This window comes from Coregonus clupeaformis, chromosome 20, assembly GCF_020615455.1.
Source record: "Coregonus clupeaformis isolate EN_2021a chromosome 20, ASM2061545v1, whole genome shotgun sequence".
NCBI lineage: Eukaryota > Metazoa > Chordata > Actinopteri > Salmoniformes > Salmonidae > Coregonus > Coregonus clupeaformis.
Window position 1 is genome coordinate 1,055,798 of NC_059211.1, and position 21,391 is coordinate 1,077,188.

General features: G+C 45.7%; 1 protein-coding gene across 1 annotated transcript; it reads right to left on the reverse strand.

Annotated features, from left to right (window-relative positions):
• Positions 1 to 533: 533 nt before the first annotated feature.
• On the reverse strand, positions 534 to 21,383 carry cep170ab (centrosomal protein 170Ab). Its single transcript, XM_045205214.1, has 19 exons — positions 21,248 to 21,383; positions 19,039 to 19,193; positions 18,532 to 18,621; positions 18,359 to 18,437; positions 17,950 to 18,008; positions 17,072 to 17,255; positions 16,184 to 16,321; positions 15,501 to 15,965; positions 14,774 to 15,195; positions 14,422 to 14,550; positions 14,028 to 14,163; positions 12,274 to 13,800; positions 11,767 to 12,019; positions 11,371 to 11,488; positions 9,536 to 9,694; positions 8,669 to 8,757; positions 8,099 to 8,192; positions 6,729 to 6,780; positions 534 to 1,980 (listed from the first exon to the last, which is right to left on the reverse strand). The coding sequence occupies exons 2-19, from the start codon at positions 19,141 to 19,143 to the stop codon at positions 1,676 to 1,678; spliced, it is 4,404 nt and encodes a 1,467-aa protein (XP_045061149.1). The 5' UTR covers positions 19,144 to 19,193; positions 21,248 to 21,383; the 3' UTR covers positions 534 to 1,675.
• Positions 21,384 to 21,391: the final 8 nt, after the last annotated feature.

Here is a 21,391-nt window from a genome sequence, read left to right on the forward strand (position 1 = left end):
ATTTTCATATTCACAATAGTTGATGAGCTATGCTATGCATAATGGCGGAATATTTGAAATAATATTTTCACAAAGACTGAATTCTATTCTCCAATGCTGAACCATGGTGTCCATTTAGGTTTTGTTGTAATTTGGTGTAGCAGACAGTCGATCAGGCAACAGTCAAATGCAAGCTTACCAGTCAAATGCAAGCTTATCAGTCAAAGCAGAGACTTCATTGCTTGTAAATGGTAGCCTACACACTAAGAAATGAGGGTTCCTCAAGGGTTCTTTGTGAAGGGTGATGGTTAAATGTAGGGGCGGTGGCTCATTAGAATATTTTGGGCCGTGGTTTGCGCACAACTATTTTTGTCCAACCGTGAGTCAGAGTGTCATTTCAGTTGATCTAAACTGTTGTGTTATGCGGTTTAATATTATATATGGCTATAGCTAGTGACAGATGCATGTATGGCCTTGTGTCAGTTGAGAATAATAATAATAATAATAATAATAATAATAATAATAATAATAATATGCCAATTAGCAGACGCTTTTATCCAAAGCGACTTACAGTCATGTGTGCATACATTTTTACATATGGGTGGTCCCGGGGATCGAACCCACTACCATGTCGTTACAAATGGTTGACTAAGTCAGTAGTTCTCAATTCTCTCCTCTGGAACCACCAGCTGTTCCAGAGCTAGCACACCTGATTCAACTTGTTAATAAACACAATAATAAAACCTATTGAATTTTAACAATATAATATGTCTATTAAACAAGAATTAAAAACCCTGTACGCTTTTACTTGGAGATTGAGAAAGGTTCTTTATAGAACCATTCTCCATAAAAAAAGGGTTCTATATAGCCCCCAAAAGGTTTGTAACCATAGCGGAACCCTTTTTTGGCGCTATGTAGAAACTTTTTTTAATGGAAAATAATTAAACCTTATGAGTATGGTTATTTATAGAACCTTAAAAAAAGGTTCCATGTAGCACCAAAAAGTGTTCCGCTATGGTTACAAGCCAAAGAACCCTTATTTGCCACTACATAGAACCATTTGTTTTTAGTGTGTAAAGCTGCACGTTGTCACACAATCAGCAACAATGTCGAATGCAAACAGAATCATATCAAATGTATTTTGAAAAGTCATCAATCAAGCAGTAATAGGTGCAGTTAGCAGATCATAATGCAAAATACTTATTGATACTTTTCAAACGTGTTCAAGAATATTGATACAATAGTAACGGACTGTAGGACATGTACAGGTCCATAGATTGTATTGACAGTATATAATCCTTTCACAACCTTTCTATACACATAGAATAAGCCCATTGTTGGCTCCAATTAATTTGCCATGAACAAACTGATTGGCATGACATAGACAAAGATTAACAATGGTTGTTTACTTCTCCTTTGGTCAGGTCTGATGTCCAGGAGGTTTGTCCAGATATTGAAGGAAATATCAACCCACTGGGCATACACTAGTAGAATCAACGTTGTTTCCACGTCATTTCAATTAAATTATGTTGAACCAACGTGGAATAGACGTTGAATTGACGTCTGAGCCCAGTGGGAACCCCCTCTCTACAAGTCTTTTACCATCCTCCCTAGTAGTGAGCCTCAATCAGGGCCCCTCCAAGCAAGTGTTTAGGTAGTTGTACTGTAGTGGTGTGTTCTAGATCCAGCATCCTCCTCATTTATGAACCACACAGTTCTGTTCTCCACCACTAGAAGGCAGGTTATTATTCACATGGAGTCCCAGGTCTCTCTCTGCAACCTGGGTAGAGGTGCCTGAGGCCCCCGAGGAGGGGCCACCGCTGGGGGCCGACAGGGTGCTGCTAGAGGGGCCTTCTCCACTACTACCTCCAGGAGGGTGACCCGCAGCGGAGGGTCCCGCTGCCCCAGGACTGACCCTCTGCAGGTCGGTCAGAGGGCTGGTCAGTCCCAGGCTGGTGAGGGCATCCAGGGTGCCGTCTGGATCCACCATCACATCAATCACTGTGGAGCAGAGAGGAGAAGGAGAAGGTCTATCAATCAGTCAACTAAGTTCCAAGATGGCGTAGAAGTGCGGTCGTGTACTCTGTAGTATGTCCGTGTAAATAGCCCGTTTTTTTGTTGTTTTTTGTCTCTTTCGTATATATTTCTCAATCACACTTTTCGTCCTTCAACGGATTCTGTTATTTCTTTAACCTTTTTATCCAGAACCTCCAGTTGAAACTAGCCAGCTAACTAGCTACTTGCTATTAGCCACCGTTAGCGGTTTTCACCATTGTCCGTGGCATGCACTACCTACCAGCCAGCTCTAGCCTGGACTATTATCGGCCAGTCTGCACTGTGTGCACAGCGCGCTATCAACCAAGAACATATCGGATTTTCTGCTGGAATCACTGAATCACTGGACCTTAACACCGGATCATCGCAACTAGCTGGCTGCAACCGAATGGATGTTATTGGCTAATCACCACTGCCCCCGAAGCAAGCACCAGTTAGCCTTGAGCTAGCCTCGAGCCAGGCCCATCTCCCGGCTATCTACCTCTCTGTCAACCGGACGGGACCTCCTAGTTTCGACACGGAGCCCCGCCCATCCATCACGACTGGTCTGCCGACGTAATCGTCTGATGTAGTTTCAAAAGGCTTCCCGTTGCGACGACCACAAAGATCCATCTGCTAGCCCCGGCCCGCTAGCACACGCAATCAACAGCCGTGCTTCCTGCTCGCCTGTGCTGTAGCAGCTATTCGAACTGCTCTCACCAATTGCTGTTCACTGGACCTTATGATCACTCCTGCTGGACTGTTCCTTTACACGGTACCCCCATCCTGTTTATCTGTCCTGTTTATCTGTTTAGCCTCAGCCCAAACTTTCGTCGCCATTCCAGTTGTTGTCTTAGCTCTCTCGAATAACACCTGTGATTGCTTTATGCCTCTCTCCCATGTCAATATGCCTTGCCTATTGCTGTTCCGGTTAGTTCTTATTATACAATTTCACTGTAGAGCCCCCAGTACCACTCAACCAGCCTCAGAGAGCTCCTTTGTCCCACCCTCCATACACGCGGAGACCGGCTCAATCGGTGCCTCCAGTGATGTTATCTCTTTCATCGTTACCCAACGCTTAGGTTTACCTCCACTGTACTCATATCCTTCCATATCCTTGTCTGTACATAATGCCCTGAATCTATTCTACAACACCCGAAAATCTGCCCCTTTTATTCTCTGTACCCAATGCACTAGAAGACCAGTTCTTAAAGCCTTTAGCCGTATCCTTATTCTACTCCTCCTCTGTTCCTCTGGTGTTGTAGATGTTAACCCAGGCCCTGTAGCCCCCAATATTACTCCTACTCCCCAGGCGCTATCATTTGTTGACTTCTATAACCGTAAAAGCCTTGTTTTTTTGCATGTTAACATCATTAGCCTCCTCCCTAAGTCTGAGTTACTCACTGCGTTAGCACACTCCACCAACCCTGATGTTCTAGCAGTGTCTGAATCCTGGCTTAGGAAGACCACCAAAAACTCTGAAATGTCCATCCCCAACTACAACATTCTCCGTCTAGATAGAACTGCCAAAGGGGGCGTAGATCTACTGTAGAGATAGCCTGCAGAGCTCTATCATACTATCCAGGTCTGTGCCCAAACAGTTTGAGCTTCTACTTCTAAAAATCCACCCCTCCAGAATTAAGTCTGTCACTGTTGCCGCTTGCTACAGATCCCCCTCAGCCCCCAGCTGTGCCCTGGACACCATATGTGAATTGATTGCCCCCATCTATCCTCAGAGTTTGTACTGCTTGGTGACCTAAACTGGGATATGCTTAACACCCCGGCCGTCCTACAATCTAAACTAGATGCCCTCAATCTCACACAAATTATCAAGGAACCTACCAGGTACAACCCTAAATCCGTAAACATGGGCACCCTCATAGATATCATCCTGACTAATTTACCCTCTAAATACACCTCCGCTGTCTTCAACCAGGATCTCAGTGATCATTGCCTCATTGCCTGCGTCCGTAATGGGTCCGCGGTCAAACGACCACCCCTCATCACTGTCAAACGCTCCCTAAAACACTTCAGCGAGCAGGCCTTTCGAATTGACCTGGCCCGGGTATCCTGGATGGATATTGACCCCATTCCGTCAGTAGAGGCTGCCTGGTTGTTCTTCAAAAGTGCTTTCCTCTCCATCTTAAATAAGCATGCCCCATTCAAAAAATGCAGAACTAAGAACAGATATAGCCCCTGGTTCACCCCAGACTTGACTGCCCTTGACCAGCACAAAAACATCCTGTGGCGTACTGCATTAACATCGAACAGCCCCCGCGATATGCAACTTTTCAGGGATGTCAGGAACCAATATACACAATCAGTTAGGAAAGCAAAGGCTAGCTTTTTCAAACAGAAATTTGCATCCTGTAGCACTAACTCCAAAACGTTTTGGGACACTGTAAAGTCCATGGAGAATAAGAGAACCTCCTCCCAGCTGCCCACTGCACTGAGGCTAGGAAACACTGTCACACCGATAAATCTACGATAATCGAGAATTTTCAATTAGCATTTTGCTACGGCTGGCCATGCTTTCCACCTGGCTACCCCTACCCCGGCCACCAGCTCTGCCCCCCCCCGCTGCAACTTGCCCCCCCCCCTACAAATCAGCTGGACTAGACAATCTGGACCCTTTTTTCTAAAATTAGCAGCCGAAATTGTAGCAACCCCTATTACTAGCCTGTTCAACCTCTCTTTCGTGTCATCTGAGATCCCCAGAGATTAGAAAGCTGCCGCGGTCATCCCCCTCTTCAAAGGGGGTGACACTTTAGATCCAAACTGTTACAGACCTATATCCATCCTGGCCTGCCTTTCGAAAGTATTTGAAAGCCAAGTTAACAAACAGATCACCGTCCGTTTCGAATCCCACCGTACCTTCACCGCTATGCAATCTGGTTTCCGAGCTGGTCATGGGTGCACTTCAGCCACGCTAAAGGTCCTAAACGATTACTGTGCAGCTGTCTTCATCGACCTGGCCAAGGCATTCGACTCTGTCAATCACCGCATTCTTATTGGCAGACTAAATAGCCTTGGTTTCTCAAATGACTGCCTCGCCTGGTTCACCAACTACTTCTCAGATAGAGTTCAATGTGTCAAATTGGAGGGCCTGTTGTCTGGACCTCTGGCAGTCTCTATGGGGGTGACACAGGGTTCAATTCTCGGGCCGTCTCTATTCTCTGTGTATATCAATGATGTCGCTCTTGCTGCTGGTGACTCTCAGATCCACCTCTATGTAGACGACACCATTTTGTATACATCTGGCCCTTCATTGGACACTGTGTTAACAAACCTCCAAACGAGCTTCAATGCCATACAACACTCCTTCCGTAGCCTCCAACTGCTCTTAAACGCTAGTCAAACTAAACGCATGCTCTTCAATCGAACGCTGCTTGCACCCGCCTGCCCGACTAGAATCACTACTCTCGGCGGGTCTGACTTAGAATATGTGGACAACTACAAATACCTAGGTGTCTGGTTAAACTGTAATCTCTCCTTCCAGACTCACATTAAGCATCTCAAAATCCAAAGTTAAATCTAGAATCGGCTTCCTATTTCCCAACAAAGCCTCCTTCACTCATGCTGCCAAACATGCCCTCGTAAAACGGACTATCCTACCGATCCTTGACTTCGGCGATGTCATTTACAAAATAGCCTCCAACACTCTACTCAAATTGGATGTAGTCTATCTCAGTGCCATCCGTTTTGTCACCAAAGCCCCATATACTACCCACCATTGTGACCTGTACGCTCTCGTTGGCTGGCCCTCACTACATATTCGTCGCCAAACCCACTGGCTCCAGGTCATCTATAAATCACTGCTAGGCAAATCCCTGCCTTGTCTTAGCTCATTGGTCACCATAGCAACACCCACCCATAGTATGCGCTCCAGCAGGTATATCTCACTGGTCATCCCCAAAGCCAACACCTCCTTTGGCCGCCATTCCTTCCAGTTCTCTGCTGCTAATGACTGGAACGAACTACAAACATCTCTGAAGCTGGAGACTCTTATCTCCCTCACTAACTTTAAGCATCAGTTGTCAGAGCAGCTTACCGATCACTGCACCTTTGTACACAGCCCATCTGTAATTAGCCCACCAAACTACCTCATCCCCATATTGTTATTTACTTTGCTCATTTGCACCCCAGTATCTCTATTTGCACATCATCTTCTGCACATCTATCATTCCAGTGTTAATACTAAATTGTAATTATTTTGCACTATGGCCTATTTATTGCCTTACCTCCATAACTTACTACATTTGCACACACTGTATATCGATCTTCTTTTGTGTTATTGACTGTATGTTTTGTTTTATCCCATGTTTAACTCTGTGTTGTTGTTGTTTTTATCGCACTGCTTTGCTTTATCTTGGCCAGGTCGCAGTTGTAAATTAGAACTTGTTCTCAACTGGCTTACCTGGTTAAATAAAGGTGAAATAAAAATAAAAAAAGAGGAGAAGGTCTGTCAGTCAGTCAATCAAAGAGGAGGTCTGTCAATCAGTCAATCAAAGAGGAGGTCTGTCAATCAGTCAGTCAGTCAAGCAAGCAAACAATCATCAGAGAATGGAAGATTTATTTATATAAAAATGTGATGATTGATATGATGAAATACGTATGAATATGGATGCTATATGCAGATGCTATCTGTATAGCTCTATGACTTGTACTATATACTGCTGAAATGAAATGGTGTATGACTGTCTCAGGACTCAGACCTAGTAACTGTCTCTCCACTCTCTTCAGGTCCTGGAGGATGGTGGTGATCTCCTGGTTAACAACCACACAACAAACAAAAACATGAAAATTGGTTAGGGAATTGAAGAAGGGATACCCATCACGATAAGACATTGATGTCCTCACCTGTTACCTTCTTTATACAACACCACCACCGACAACAACAACAACAGAAAGGTTGTCGGTTCAAATCCCAGGATGGACATATTATCGCCGTTCCCCCGAAATTGGCACTTGCTTCTGATGTGATGTTTGATACTGTTGTGGAATGTTATACTCTCAGAGAGAGCGAAAGACAGGGAGTGAGAGAGTGAATGGGAAGAGAGAGAGAGAGAGAGAGAGAGAGAGAGAGAGAGAGAGAGAGAGAGAGAGAGAGAGGGGTGGGGTGGGGGGAGTCTCAAACCTCATCAATTAAAGTGGATATCAAAATACTTTATTACAATCGAGAGAGAGAGAGAGAGAGAGATGGAGAGAGAGAGAGAGGGAGGGAGAGAGAGAGGGAGAGAGAGAGAGGGAGGGGGAGAGAGAGTGGTAGAGAGAGAGAGAGACTGGGTGGGGTGGGGGGAGTCTCAAACCTCATCAATTAAAGTGGACATCAAAATACTTTATTACAATCACGAAACGTCATAACTTATACTTCCAGAATTGAGAGGAAGTGATGCCAACTCACATTTCAATTAAACAAATGTGACTGTGCAGACCGGGGAAAGGTTTGAGAAACACGTCCGTACCTCACCCCCTTACCACCTTCTGTATAGGTCTTCCTGCTACATCTGGGTGTTTGTCAGGCTTAACAGACATGATTAATGCAACAGCACAATAAGGCGAGGATGGCCTTTAACACTACTCCGAGCTACCCAGATGGTGGTAGAACTCATTAAATATTTACCATCCCAAAGTTTTGTTGCATCATCACCCCAAATAAGCACTCTTTGGTTTGTATTTAGATTTTTACCAGGCATTTCTCTTGCACTATCGAGAGCGTCCTGACCGGTTGCATCACGGCCTGGTACGGGAATTGCTCCGCCCACAACCGCAAGGCCCTCCAGTGGGTGGTGAAGACGGCCCAGTACATCACTGGGACCGTGTTCCCACCCATCCAGGACATCTACTCAAAATGGTGCCTGAGGAAGGCCTGCAGCATCATTAAGGACTCCACACACCCCAGCCACGAGCTGTTCACTCTCTTACCGTTGGGCAGACGTTATTGACGCATGAGGTCTGTATCCCATACATATGACTAATAAAACTTGAAACTAGGTCCGCCTGTCCTCTGCAGTCATTTATCACAGCAGCTGGGTGGTACAGCAAGGGAGTGTGAGGTAAGGACAGTAGGGGTCTGGCACCTTACCGTGCTGGAAGTCTTGAGGAGTAGAGAGTCATGCTCGGCTTGGAGTCTATTCTCAATCTCGTCCCATTTCCGGTCCTTTTCTTTGAATAATATCCTGGAGAAAAAAGTACACGTTTTCAAAAATAAACTGGAAAAATGTCTGTTATATGAACATGTTGAGTGATTTAATTTGTGTGAAATGGGTTGAGGGGGGAAATGAAAGTGGTTTCTGATGTCTAAAAAGTGAGGATGGGTGTTGCAAGTTGTCATCTTAACCTTTATGAAGTGCCATTCATAATATGCAAATGATGATATTTTCTGGGATACAGTCCATCATATCTTATACAACAATATACACTACTAATTCTTCTTCGTCATTATCCAGATTTGATCTAGTTCTAAGCACAGCAGGTAGCTGCATGTATTTGGAATAAAATTAATTCAAAGTCAAATGCTAGCCTATTATTTCACACTGCTTGTGTTTTTCTTGCAACTCATAAAGCACTCCTAACTCTTCATTGTCGAAATCAGGGAATTTATTATTTCACATTCCTTTTCTTTGAATAAATCGTGATGAAAGGTGATGCCTACCTGATTTTGCCTGCTGTTTTGTCCACAGACTGGCGTACCCGTGCAGAGAGCTGGGTCACAGATGCTAATAGTAAACTGTCCAACACCGCCTGAGAGGAAACAACACGGAAAATAAGAGGTCTTATGTAAGAGGTGTTTCAGTAAACACCAACAATAGCATAATAACTAGGATAGCTAGCGATACCAAGGCTATATGCAGTCAGAAAACCATACGAATATTAGATATACAGCATATTTTTGCCCAAATCTCCCAGAACTAGCAAATACATCCATCATTAATATACTAATAAATGTGTTATTAACATGGTAAAGATGTGGTTATCAAAATAAACAAACACTCAATGGACAACTCTGCTCTGCCCCTTACACTCAGGCATATGTCTGGTCAGGTTGAAGAGTTCACTGTCTTGGGGAGTGAATGTGATCTATTGTGACATAAAGGGAGCAGAGCCACCTAGTGGTTCTCAACGGCACACACACTCTCTTACACACGTTTTTATCAATAATACAGTAAGTTTCTGATGGAATAGGGTCAATTCACCCTGACATCAAGTCCTTTTGGTTTTTTGGCTGTGTTTTGTCTCTCTCTCAAACGACTGTTTTTCAAACTTCTTTATCTCAAACTAGTAATGTTGGCTGGGTGCCAGTCTGCTTGCTTTAGCTCAACTTGTATGCCATTGTCATTATATATATATATATATATATATATATATATATATATATATATATATGCCATTTAGCAGATTATAAACACACATTGGCTAAAGACAAGCTGAAACAGACTGAAAACCAGGCTAAACTAGCGTACAATCAAAGACGTTCAATTATTATTATTTTTAGTTTGGATTCCAAACGGCAACAACTCACATCCTCTCTGTTCCAGGTCTGGCGGCGAATGGCGCGGGGACCCTGTCTGTTAGAGTTGCGTGGCCGGAGCTCCACGGGGCGGACGTTATTACCCAGAATGCTCTCTGTTGACGGGCCACTCCCCAGATCCAAGCCATCGTCAAAAACATGCTCCTCCAACTGGGCAAAGCACCCAATACAAGGTCATTCATTTTCTGATATATATACACTACCAGTAAAAGTTTGGACACACCTACTCATTCAAGGGTTTTTCTTAATTTTTACGATTTTCTACATCGTAGAATAATAGTGAAGACATCAAAACTATGAAATAACACATATGGAATCATGTAGTAAACAAAAAAGTGTTAAACAATGCAGCACTCCATTACTCTCCTTCTTGGTAAAATAGCCCTTACACAGCCTGGTGTTGGGTCATTGTCCTGTTGAAAAACAAATGATAGTCCCACTAAGCCCAAACCAGATGGGATGGCGTATCGCTGCAGAATGCTGTGGTAGCCATGCTGGTTAAGTGTGCCGTGAATTCTAAATAAATCACAGACAGTGGCACCAGCAAAGCACCCCCACACCATAACACCTCCTCTTCCATGCTTTATGGTGGGAACCTCACATGCGGAGATCATCCGTTCACCCACACCGCGTCTCACAAAGACACAGCGGTTGGAACCAAAAATCTCCAATTTGGACTTCAGACCAAAGGAGAAATGTCTACCGGTCTAATGTCCATTGCTCGTGTTTCTTGGCCCAAGCAGGTCTCTTCTTATTATTGTAGTGGTTTCTTTGCAGCAATTAGACCATGAAGGCCTGATTCACACAGTACCCTCTGAACAGTTGATGTTGAGATGTGTCTGTTACTTGAACTCTGTAAAGCATTTATTTGGGCTGCAATTTATGAGGCTGGTTACTCTAATGAACTTATCCTCTGCAGCAGAGGTAAGTCTGGGTCTTCCATTCCTGTGTCCGTCCTCATGAGAGCCAGTTTCATCATAGCGCTTGATGGTTTTTGTGACTGCACTTGAAGAAACTTTCAAAATTCTTGAGATGTTCCATATTGACTGACCTTCATGTCTTAAAGTAATGATGGAATGTCGTTTCTCTTTGCTTATTTGAGCTGTTCTTGCCATAATATGGACTTGGTCTTTTACCAAATAGGGCTATCTTCTGTATACCCCCCTACCTTGTCACAACACAACTGACTGGCTCAAACGCATTAAGAAGGAAAGAAATTACACAAATTAACTTTTAAGAAGGCACACCTGTGAATTGAAATGCATTCCAGGTGACTACCTCATGAAGCTGGTTGAGAGAATGCCAAGAGTGTGCAAAGCTGTCATCAAGGCAAAGGGTGGCTATTTGAAGAATCTCAAATATAAAATATATTTAGATTTGTTTAACAGTTTTTTGGTTACTACATGATTCCATATGTGTTATTTCATAGTTTCATGTCTTCGCTATTATTCTACAATGTAGAAAATAGTTTAAAAAAAAGAAAAACCCTGGAATGAGTAGGTGTGTCCAAACTTTTGACTGGTACTGTATATATATATATATATATATATATATATATATATATATCCACAATATTCACAAGGAGCAGGATTCAGGGCCCGTATTCATATAGCGTCTGATAGGAGTACAGATCTAGGCTCAGTTTTTAGAATTGAGATCATATTGAATAGACAGGCGGGACCTGTTCCTAGATCAGCACTCCTACTCTGAGACACTTGATGAATATGGACCCTGATATGTACATGTAGCTCAGACTTTTGGGGAGATCATGACAGATGTCAACGGCTACATAGAGTGGGAGTATTGCATCGTGGGATGTGTAGTACCATGGCTCCTGGGTCAGTGGCAGCACTAGCGGCTGGGCTGACTGAGTCGATTTCTCCGGCCACGTCATGGATCTCCCTGGCCAACATGGCCAGGTCTTTGGCTAGGTCCTGACTGATCCTGTCAACATACAGGGAACGAATCAGTTAAATACCCTTGATTTGACTTGTATAGTGTATTATTATGTATATAGTGCATAAAATCAAATAATGAATGTTGCAAAATTGATACTTTCGAGGTTATACTGGTTCTCAAAGTCATTTGCTCCTCTATAGAATTAACCCTATTATATTCAGTAGATGTGTGTACTATTTTGCGCTACAGTAGTTAGGCATGACTGGAAGCCAGTGTGAATACAGTATCTCTGTATGTGTACAGTACAGCCTGCTCCTCCATACCTGGCAATCTCTTCACTGTGAGCGGTCCAGTCCTTCATGTACTCCTCCTGTTCTCTGCCTGCTGACTGCTGCCTCAGAGCTGCTATACCCCCCGGACTGGGTGTGGCAGGGGCGGAGCCACCCAGCTGGGTCAGCCGCGGCGAAGCAAACTGCCGGGCGGGACCGCCGTGCTTGGACGGGTGGCGGTTGGAGCCGAACTCGTCCTCAGAGGTGGAGGCGTAGTCCATGGGCATCCGGCGCCACTGGCCACCAGCTGGAGTCAAGAGAATATGTTTTGTCAGTAGTAGTAGTAGTGATATAGGTCTTTACCACTAGTAGATACACACAACTGTCCATAGAGAACAGATTTTACTCATATAAATGTACATAAAGATGCTGAATAATGACAGAACCTACAAAAAGACTATAGCACAAACATAATACAAAATCAAACATTGCAGTGGACAAGTTACTAGAGAACAGTCACTCAGAAACACTACCTCTGTATCAGACAGTACAGTATGTTACCTGTGGGGGTGATGTAGCCCTTAGACTTGTCAGGTAGTTTGGAGGCGCTGTTAGCCCTGGCCCTTTGTACTACCCCTCCCATGTTGCTGACTCCTCTCAGTCCCTGTCGGATGGCGTAGTCGGTAGCAACGCTACGAGCCCCTATCCCCCGGCTCCGGCCACCCGTGGCCTCTGAGTCACTCTGGGCAGACGGAGATCCCATCCTGGGCCTCCTGGGCTGGGCCAGGGCCTCAATGCGGGACAGGCCCCTCCGGATCCCTGGTCCAGGAGCCGTGGACCTGGAGCTAGTGGTGCTAGCCTCGGACGCTACGGACATCCGGTCCATGTCGGCTGGTTCGGTATCGGAGGAGTCCCCCAAACGGGCGCGTCTGAGTATCGAGGCCCGGGTGGGCCGCACCTTGGGCAAGGTGGTGGTAGGTTTACTGAGGGTGGTTGTGGTGGTGCTGGATGCCTGGGTGTTTTTAGCCCGGCTAGCCTTGGTGCTAGCCTCCACTCTGGCGCTTCCGGCCTGGGTTCTGGCGTGGGAACTGTGGGAGCTAACCTCCTGTATGGACGGTTGGGAGTCGGAGAGGAGGGAGTTGGAGTTGACGTCGTCATCTGTTAGATCCAGGGAGGTCCAGGCACGACCAGCCTGGCGGGTCCCTTGCCCTCCAGACGGTCTGGATTTGGGTTTCCTATCCTGGGAATCTCTGGCTCTGGTAGGCCCCTTGGTGGAGGAACACAGCACCGTCTTCTCCCTCTCTTTCTGCTGGGCTGTTAGGGTACGTCTCTTCTGGTGGACCACCTTCCGCCCTCCGACGCCCGCTGCCTGGCTAACGGTGCTGGTGGTGTCCACGTCCGACTCGGGCGACAATGACCCCTCGATGGACTGGCTAATTGGTTCACCAAGGTCTGATACCGTCGTCTCCATTAACGCAGCCACCGCCTCTGAGTCCTTCTGCAGGGTGGTACTATCCACCCTACCCTCCTTTGTCAGTATTCGTGCCCCAGTTTGTGAGTCAATCCGTGGGATGAGCTCCTGGGGGACATTGGCGCTTGGTCTCTCCACCGTAAAGCTCTCTTGTCTAAGAAGTGGCTTCCCAGCGCTCTCCCTTTCTTTAGCCTTCTCCTCCATCTCCTTCTTCCTCCTCCGTGCCTCCTCGAGTCTCTTCCCTCCGCTACTCACTGGCCGAGGAGGCAGTTTCGCCGACACAGTTTCTTTCTGGCTTCCCGCATCTTGGTTCTTCGCTGGAGAGCCTCTTTTCGGACTTCCTCTGGTGCTTCCACCCACACTACCTGCCTGGCTACCCCCACCACCTCCACAAGGCTTGGTCCTCCCTCCTCTCCCCATCTCCTGGTTCTCCTTTTCCTGGAGCTCAGTGTCCTGTTTCTCCCCCACATCAGAGGGGCGGAGAGCTGGACCAGGGGATCTCCTCCCCCCTGGGGTTTCCTCCTCGGTGGAGGGGAGCTGGGGCAGGGTTCTCCTCTTGCGCTCTGTATAGCTGGAGGAGGCCATGGAGGCAGAGTGACTGGACTCACTGATCTCAGCTATAGGGAGACAGGGTATAAAAAAATTATTTCTACACTATAATATCTACTGTATGTAACTAACTCTCATATATTGACAATATAATTACCCAACGCTCTTTTCTTTATTCTAGTTACTTTTGTCTTTATACTGAAGTAAGTGGTATGACTAATACATAAATACAACAACAACTGAAAAACAGCAAAGCACTTCAATTTCAGAACAAGTCTAAACCCAGCAGTAGTACCTCTGTCCTCAGTGTGGTAGTGGACGTGGGACTCAGCTCCAGAGCCCTCAGGGTCTGTCCTGATGTGGCTGGCTGCCAGAGTAGCCCACTGAGAGACCCACCTGGGACCACCCACCACCAGCTCTTCTGCGAGAGACTAGAGGACAAACAGGGGAGAAGCCTCATTACACAACCCCCAGTCACCAACATACAGGGGACAGACTGGAGGACAGGGAAGACAAGGACAAACTCTACTAGTCAGAGTGTCACAGTGGCAGGTACACATCTATTATTTACAGGTAAAACGCTTCGGACTACTTCAAATAATAAATATAGCAAAGTTACAGTAGTGTCTGTGAACTCCTTCAGTCCTCTGCAATGGAGAGTCTGTGTAGACAGACAGAAATGCTGTTACCTCTGGTTCGATACGTCCAGGCTTGCCTCTGTCTCCTGAGCCTGGTCTCTGAGTGGCCAGTCTATCTCTCTGGACGTCAGGATAGCCCCCCACCCTGGACAGAGCCTGGTAGTCCTCCACACCAAATACCTGGACCAGAACATGGACATAAATAAACATTCAACCAAACATTCAACCATGAGGTCAAAATAATGTGGGCTTAGTGCACAATACCACTTGCAGTAAGAAAGAAGCCATAACAATGACGAAAAGACACAAATTATGGGACTCATGTCTGTGTAAAATAGTTATTCAGATGAAACAGGATTCAAATGACAGTTTAAGCTCATTAAAGTCCTATTGACCATCCCACCTTGTCAATCATCCTCCTGGCCTCCTCCTCTTGGTTATCTTCGTTCTCTATCTCTATGGTATAGGTCCCCCGGTCGCTATAGTCATCTCCTTGGCGATTATGGAACCCCTCCCCAAGTCCTATCGGTTGGTGTTGGTCGCGGTGGTACGGAACCGAATCCTTGGTCCTCTCTCTCTCTCCTAACTCTCCTCCGATGGGTGCCATTTTGGAAGCTGAGGACCTGTGTCGTCGGGAGGGGCTGTCTTCCTCGGCAAAGAGTCCCTCTGGGACGTTGGCGCGCCCCTCTCGGATCTTGACCCCTGACCCTTCTAGTCGGCCGCCCCACAGCACCCTGGAGTGGTCCTCGAGGGCGGCCCGGCGTTGCTCTCCCAGCGCGGCTGTGTTCTCTGAGTCGCTCTGGGTGCCGTCCTCATGTTTACTACCTGAAACGAGAGAGAAGGGTGTTGGAAGTTTGGTGTGTGCCGTTATAATGCTATGAACCCATTGGGTTGGTTTCCCAGACACCGATTAAGCATAGTCCTAGACTATGAAGCACTTTCAATGGAGATTATCCATTGAGCATGCTTTTTAATTAAGGACTAAGCTTAATCTGTGTTTGGGAAACTGGCCCATAGTGTAATAACTGTGTAGTGCTATGTAATGCAATGGCAAGAGGACTAGCTGACAGAAAAATAATGCATATATGATCAAAATTCTATTCTCATGGTGATTGGTTGGTTGGTCGTACCTTTAAGACTCCTCAGCTGAACCGGCACATCACTCTTCACGCTCTCCCCGTCGTCCTCCACCACTCTGTCAACCGACTCCGTACGGGCCAATGGGATCTCGTTCTGGGCCAACCAATCAGCTACTTTCACCTCCGCCGCCACCATGGCCGTCTGCAGGGCGCTCAGCTCCTCTCCCGCGCCCTTCTTAGGGGGCCGTGGCCTCACCTCCGGCGCCACCTTCGCCACCCGGTCCTTAACAGTCACCTTATTGGACGCCTGCAGGTCAAACTCAATGGTGAAGGAGGCGTGGCCCTGGGGGCCGGCTTCAGGGCCGGAGGCGGGGTTAGCGGCGGTGGCGCCTTCCGTGTCTTGGGAGGGGGGTTTGTTGGTATAGGAGGGGATCTCGAAGTAACTGGGCTCCTGGCTTGAGGTGTACAGGCCATTCTCCTGGGCCTCTGCTGTTGTCTCCTTGGGTTCTTTACCATCTGTCGTTTCAAGCAGATATCAAGATGGCGTAATATAAGGACTTAGATTTGAGATTCAATTGTTGTCATATATGCTACCAGAAAGGCAAAAGTCTATTGTTATCTGGTAGGGTTTTTGATGTATAAACAGGCAGACAGACAGACAGACACAGGCAGACAGACAGACAAAGTGAAACACAGCTAACTTCTGTCTGTATTCCAGGCTAGACAGCATCTACCTGACTCAGATCTTTCCTGCTTCCTGTCAGTTGTCGTCCCGTCCTGCTTCCCAGAGTTCTCATCGTCTGCATCCCCGTCCCCCCACCAGGAAGGCTGGCCGTACAGAGGGGTGCCCCTTTTTAGTACTGCAATGTCCCCTGGGAAAGAAACGATACCATCCACAAGGTCAGTGAGAAAGACAGGGATTTTGTTTTGAACTGAAATGTTGTTCCCACACAGTTCTCCAAAAGACTATTGTGACAGAACAAGTCTGACCTCCTAGTTTGTCTCCCGAGTGGAGCAGCGGTCTAAGACACTGCATCTCAGTGCTTGAGGCGTCACTACAGACCCCCTGGTTCGATTCCAGGCTGTATCACAACCGGCCGTGATTGGGAGTCCCATAGGGACAATTGGCCCAGCGTCGTCCGGGTTTGGCCGGTGTAGGCCGTCATTGTAAATAAGAATTTGTTCTTAACTGACTTGCCTAGTTAAATAAAGGTAAAAAAAATTAAAAAATTGGCCCCTGAGAAACAAAAAAACACCTCTGCAAACTCGAACTAGCACTTTGTACCCACACAAGTCCCCAAAATACATATTGTGGCAGAACAGTTTGACCTCCAAATTTGTCTACAAGTCAGAGCACTTTAGAATCGCATTTAGGTGACAGCCTAGCGTAGGAACCTAAAAATACAGGACACACGGTTGTCACAGCACAGACTGTGTGGGTGTGTGGCATTGCCAAAATCCTGTCACCTCTGTTAACCAGTCCTGGCACCTCTGTTATCCAGTCCTGTCATCTCTGTTATCCAGTCCTGTCACCTCTGTTATCCAGTCCTGTCACCTCTGTTAACCTAATCCTGTCACCTGTGTCACCCTCCAAGGTCCATGCAGAGTGCAGACCCTCTCACCTGTCAGCTTGTCATCCCCGGTCCCCTCTCTGCTGGTCTCAGTCGGTTTTCCACCCACTGCCACCGCACCCTCGGAGCCACCCTCGGCTGCAGCCTTGACCTCTACTGCAGGTCTGGATGGTACTGAACTAGCTTCTGGAGGCTTTACCGTCTGCAGCTGGAGCTGACTATTGAACTTCTCATGCTGATAGACGAGGACACAGGACAACACAGAGAGGAGTTGAGCTCACACAATTAGAGGTAGCCATACCTAAGGGTACGTTTAATAAGGAGCTTTTCTATGTATGCACCAACATACATGGCACAATCTATCCTTCCATCAGTGAAATTATACAGTAGTCATAGACTTGGTTATAAGCATTTTAACTTGTTACTTGTTACTTGAGATCTGTGCTTGACATCAGTTCATGATTCATGCCAAATCTGAGTAAGTTATGCATGTAGAACTCAAGTTAGGATTCAGACGGACCTAACTGAACAATGTACCTCCAAGTGAGAAACAAGTTCCTCATAAAGTATGTTTTTGTCATTCGAACAAAGCAGTGAGGTTTTGCTACATCCAGCAGAAACCGCCGCCATTCTTGACGGAACATAATCTCCATTAAACATGCATCAACCAATGTCGCAGAAAAAGCCATTTCTCAGAGCTTTTCTGTCATACTACTTTGTAAGCATATTTTACTGGGGCTCTTTCTCAATTCATATTTCCTTGATTCCTCGCATCCTCTCTTCTCGCCTCCTTCTCAAAATGCATTGGAGAAGAAGGTCCGAGGGGAGGGATCTTGGAACCTCTCCTCCAATTCGGTTGAGAAAAAGGCAAGGAGATAGGATGGGAAGAAACACAGAAAGCTATTTCTTTAGCATACTGTCCAACCAACCTTTAGTGCTTCCTCGGGAACATGGAGCTCTCCTCGCACCACAGTGAACAGGTTGGTATGTGAGACAGGTTAAGGAAAGGAGATTGTGCAGTAGAAGCTTAGCTCTTTACAGGAGATAGCACAGATATTTTACATTTTAGTAATTTAGCGGCATACAGTCTTATTCAGAGCGGCTTACAGTCAAGAAACAGATATGCGAATCTATTATGCATTAGTCACAGCAATAAGTTTTAAAGGTTAGATGATTTTTCAGGCAGCATATTAATAGTGATTACTTTACAGTTTTATATACCCGTACTCTGGTCTTGAACTCCTTTTTTTGTAGGTCTCCTTCATTATGTATTGATGAAGTTTCAATGAATTACTGTAGGCTAAGCTTCAAAGACAAAATGTCACCATGACAGGATATCATATCCAAACCTCAACTTGTCGTCAATTTTCAAGGTGATATACACCTGCTCCTGTATTCTGACATCATTCACAAATGTCTGGAAGGAAAGGAATATCATTGTTAGCAGTTTATAACAGTTTATGAAACACATTAATCATTTCATAATCATATTTAACAAAAATCTTACTCACCCCATTCAGGCTTCCCAGGTCCTTGACTTTATGTTCGTCCGTGGTTGGCTCATAGTTGATAACTGCATGTTGTTTGTCCACACTGCGTGACTAAAGCCACAATAATCCAGATTACACAGATCACATTCTGTCCAACAGTCACCTGTAGCAGTGTGACCCACCAGGGTTGAACCCAGATCTTTTGACAAGACTGTGTAAGCCCGCCGAGCTAAAGCCTAGAGATCAGCTCGGGGAGCTAACACACATCTTCAGGTTTCAGGCAAGGTTACACATCACGCCAGAGTGATTCATCGAACCACCTCCATAACATTAGCAGTGGTAGTACGGTCTAGGCTGTGCTAAAACTGCATTCACATCTGTATTTATACTATAGCAAACCTAGTACCACGCCTAGCGACCTCGTCAAGAGGTTCGGATCTCTTGCCATAACAGCTACAGTGTTGGACTGACATTCTCAAGTACCCGGGTTCGAGTTCTAGACTCGCTACAATACTAAATATGATTTACCTGTAACATGAGTTCACAGTCGTCTCGACCAACGAAGATCATCTCCCAGGGGAGGCGGTGTCTCATGCCCCCGCCACTCACCAGGAACCAGGAAGAGACACTCATCTCTGCCACGCCCACTGCCACACCTGCTCACCTCTAACCCCTATGACACCCTGTGTAAGGAGACAAGGGGCTCTACTCAATCTGTATTGCGGAAGTTCAACGTTACAGCGTGATTGAAATTTAAAGGCAATGTTCCCGCGTTAGCGGAGACTGCATTCACAGTAAACGCTACATATCTCGACTCAATAGGACATTACCTTTACATTTCTATCACGCAATCTGTAACGCTTCACCAATACAGATTGAATAGAGCCCTAGGTCAGTATCAGTTAGTTAGAACAACCAGTCATAACAACCACCTGTAAATGGAGGTAACACAATAATTACACATTCATTACCCTTTTTATTAAAGCATTTTATATGGTTGCTCACAATGTAAAGAGCTTTGTGATTTTTGTCTGGAAATGAAAAGCGCTCTACCAATGAAATGTAGGCCTATTATTATAATGTCTTATTGTCACAACATTCTAACTATTTTCAACAAAGTTGAATGAAGAGAATGGATAAGACACTAAAAACAGACAGGAATAAACTTAACAACTTTCTCACACCTAAACTCAACAAAGAGTTTACTTTAAACTAAATGTCCAGCACACTGACCTGCTGGTAGGACTGGACCTTGTTGCTAACAATAAGGCATTAGAATAGAGCACATCGCAACCATTCCAGAAGAAATGAGATAATATGTTACTGACTGTTGGACATCTTGCTTAACGGCCAAATTGAATTACTGAGTGTCGCCGGGTCACCAAACCAATGTCACACTGAACCAATGTCACTGAACTGAGAGTGGCCATTCAGTGATGATGGATATATTGTATTACTGCAGGCTATAATACAGGCTACCATACAGGATCTAAACAATGCTGAAACTGTAGGATAGATGATCAGATGGCTAGATAGACCAGACAGACAACCTAAAAGGCATGAAGATACTGTATCACATGAGTATGACAGGACAGGCACAGAGATCAAAGCAGGCAGACAGTGCAAGAGAGAGAGATGGAGAGATGGACACACACACACACGCACACACACACACACACACTGACAGAGTCATCTCGTTTCCGCTCAGAAGCAACATACCATCTGGTGCTCATTTTGTAGTCATAATTCCTATATATAGGCCTACAGTAGCCTACATAAAAACACACTATGACTGTATGGCCTAGCTAGCCTACCATTCAGTTTGCAGTGACACAGGCCTCCATAGGCAATGCTTGAAGGGGTATGCTACTGGTAGGCCATGCTGACTCACGATGCCCCATCAGTGAACCAGTGAATTAGCGAGATTTAATCTAATCAGGCACCTTGTCATATCTAAGCCCCGAATGAGAGTAGATGGTTCATGAATGCGACCCGACAGTCCTGATTCCCCATTGTGAAATTGGATTGGTTAACCCTCTATGCGGCCTCGGTCTCGCAATTGTGCCCCACATTTTTACATTGGTTTCGTTGCTCTCTCTCTCGCTCTCTCTCCCTCCTTCTATTAATTACATAGCTCTATCTTAAATGACAGCTCATCATTTCTCTCTGCAAGCTACTGTAGATGGCCCATTCCTGCCTGAGCATAAAAAACAACCAACCCTGCGTTAGCGACCGTTCAGTTCTTTATTATAGGCATGCCGAAATAATATTTACCATGTGTCCAATAATCTATTTTTATTTTTTTACATAGGCTATTTTGGAAGTGAACATGAAATGCTAGACACCATATTGATGTATGGCAACTGATGCTGCTGTATTTGAGTCTGGTCGGTAACCTTTTGCGGTTGAAAGCTTATAGCACATCTTTATCATAATCGATAGCCTACATATGTGGTATTACGCGTGCCATTTTGGGCAACGCATAACACTGAATTACACATATAGGCTAATTTGAAAGGCTTACAAGAATAACCCATCATGTGTTGTTTAGGTCGCCAATTGCATGTGCTGTCTGGGCTGTACCGTTATATGGACGACATAGCCTGCTACCGTCGGACACAAATAGCCTAGAATGTTCATTTTGCGGCCCTTTTTTCTTTATGGCAGGTCGCGGACAAATACATTGTCTGGGGTGTGGTCAGATACGGCGGAGTAATAAAACATGCATCTCACTCACCCTTTGTCAGGTACGGAGTATTCAGCATCCGATTTGTATCCTGTAAATCTTTCGATGCACGGTGCCGTGACATACAGTGAGGGAGCCTGCTGTCTGCCCAGCCCTGGTCCTCGAGCGCTTCTCTTTCTTCGCCTCGAGGTGGCG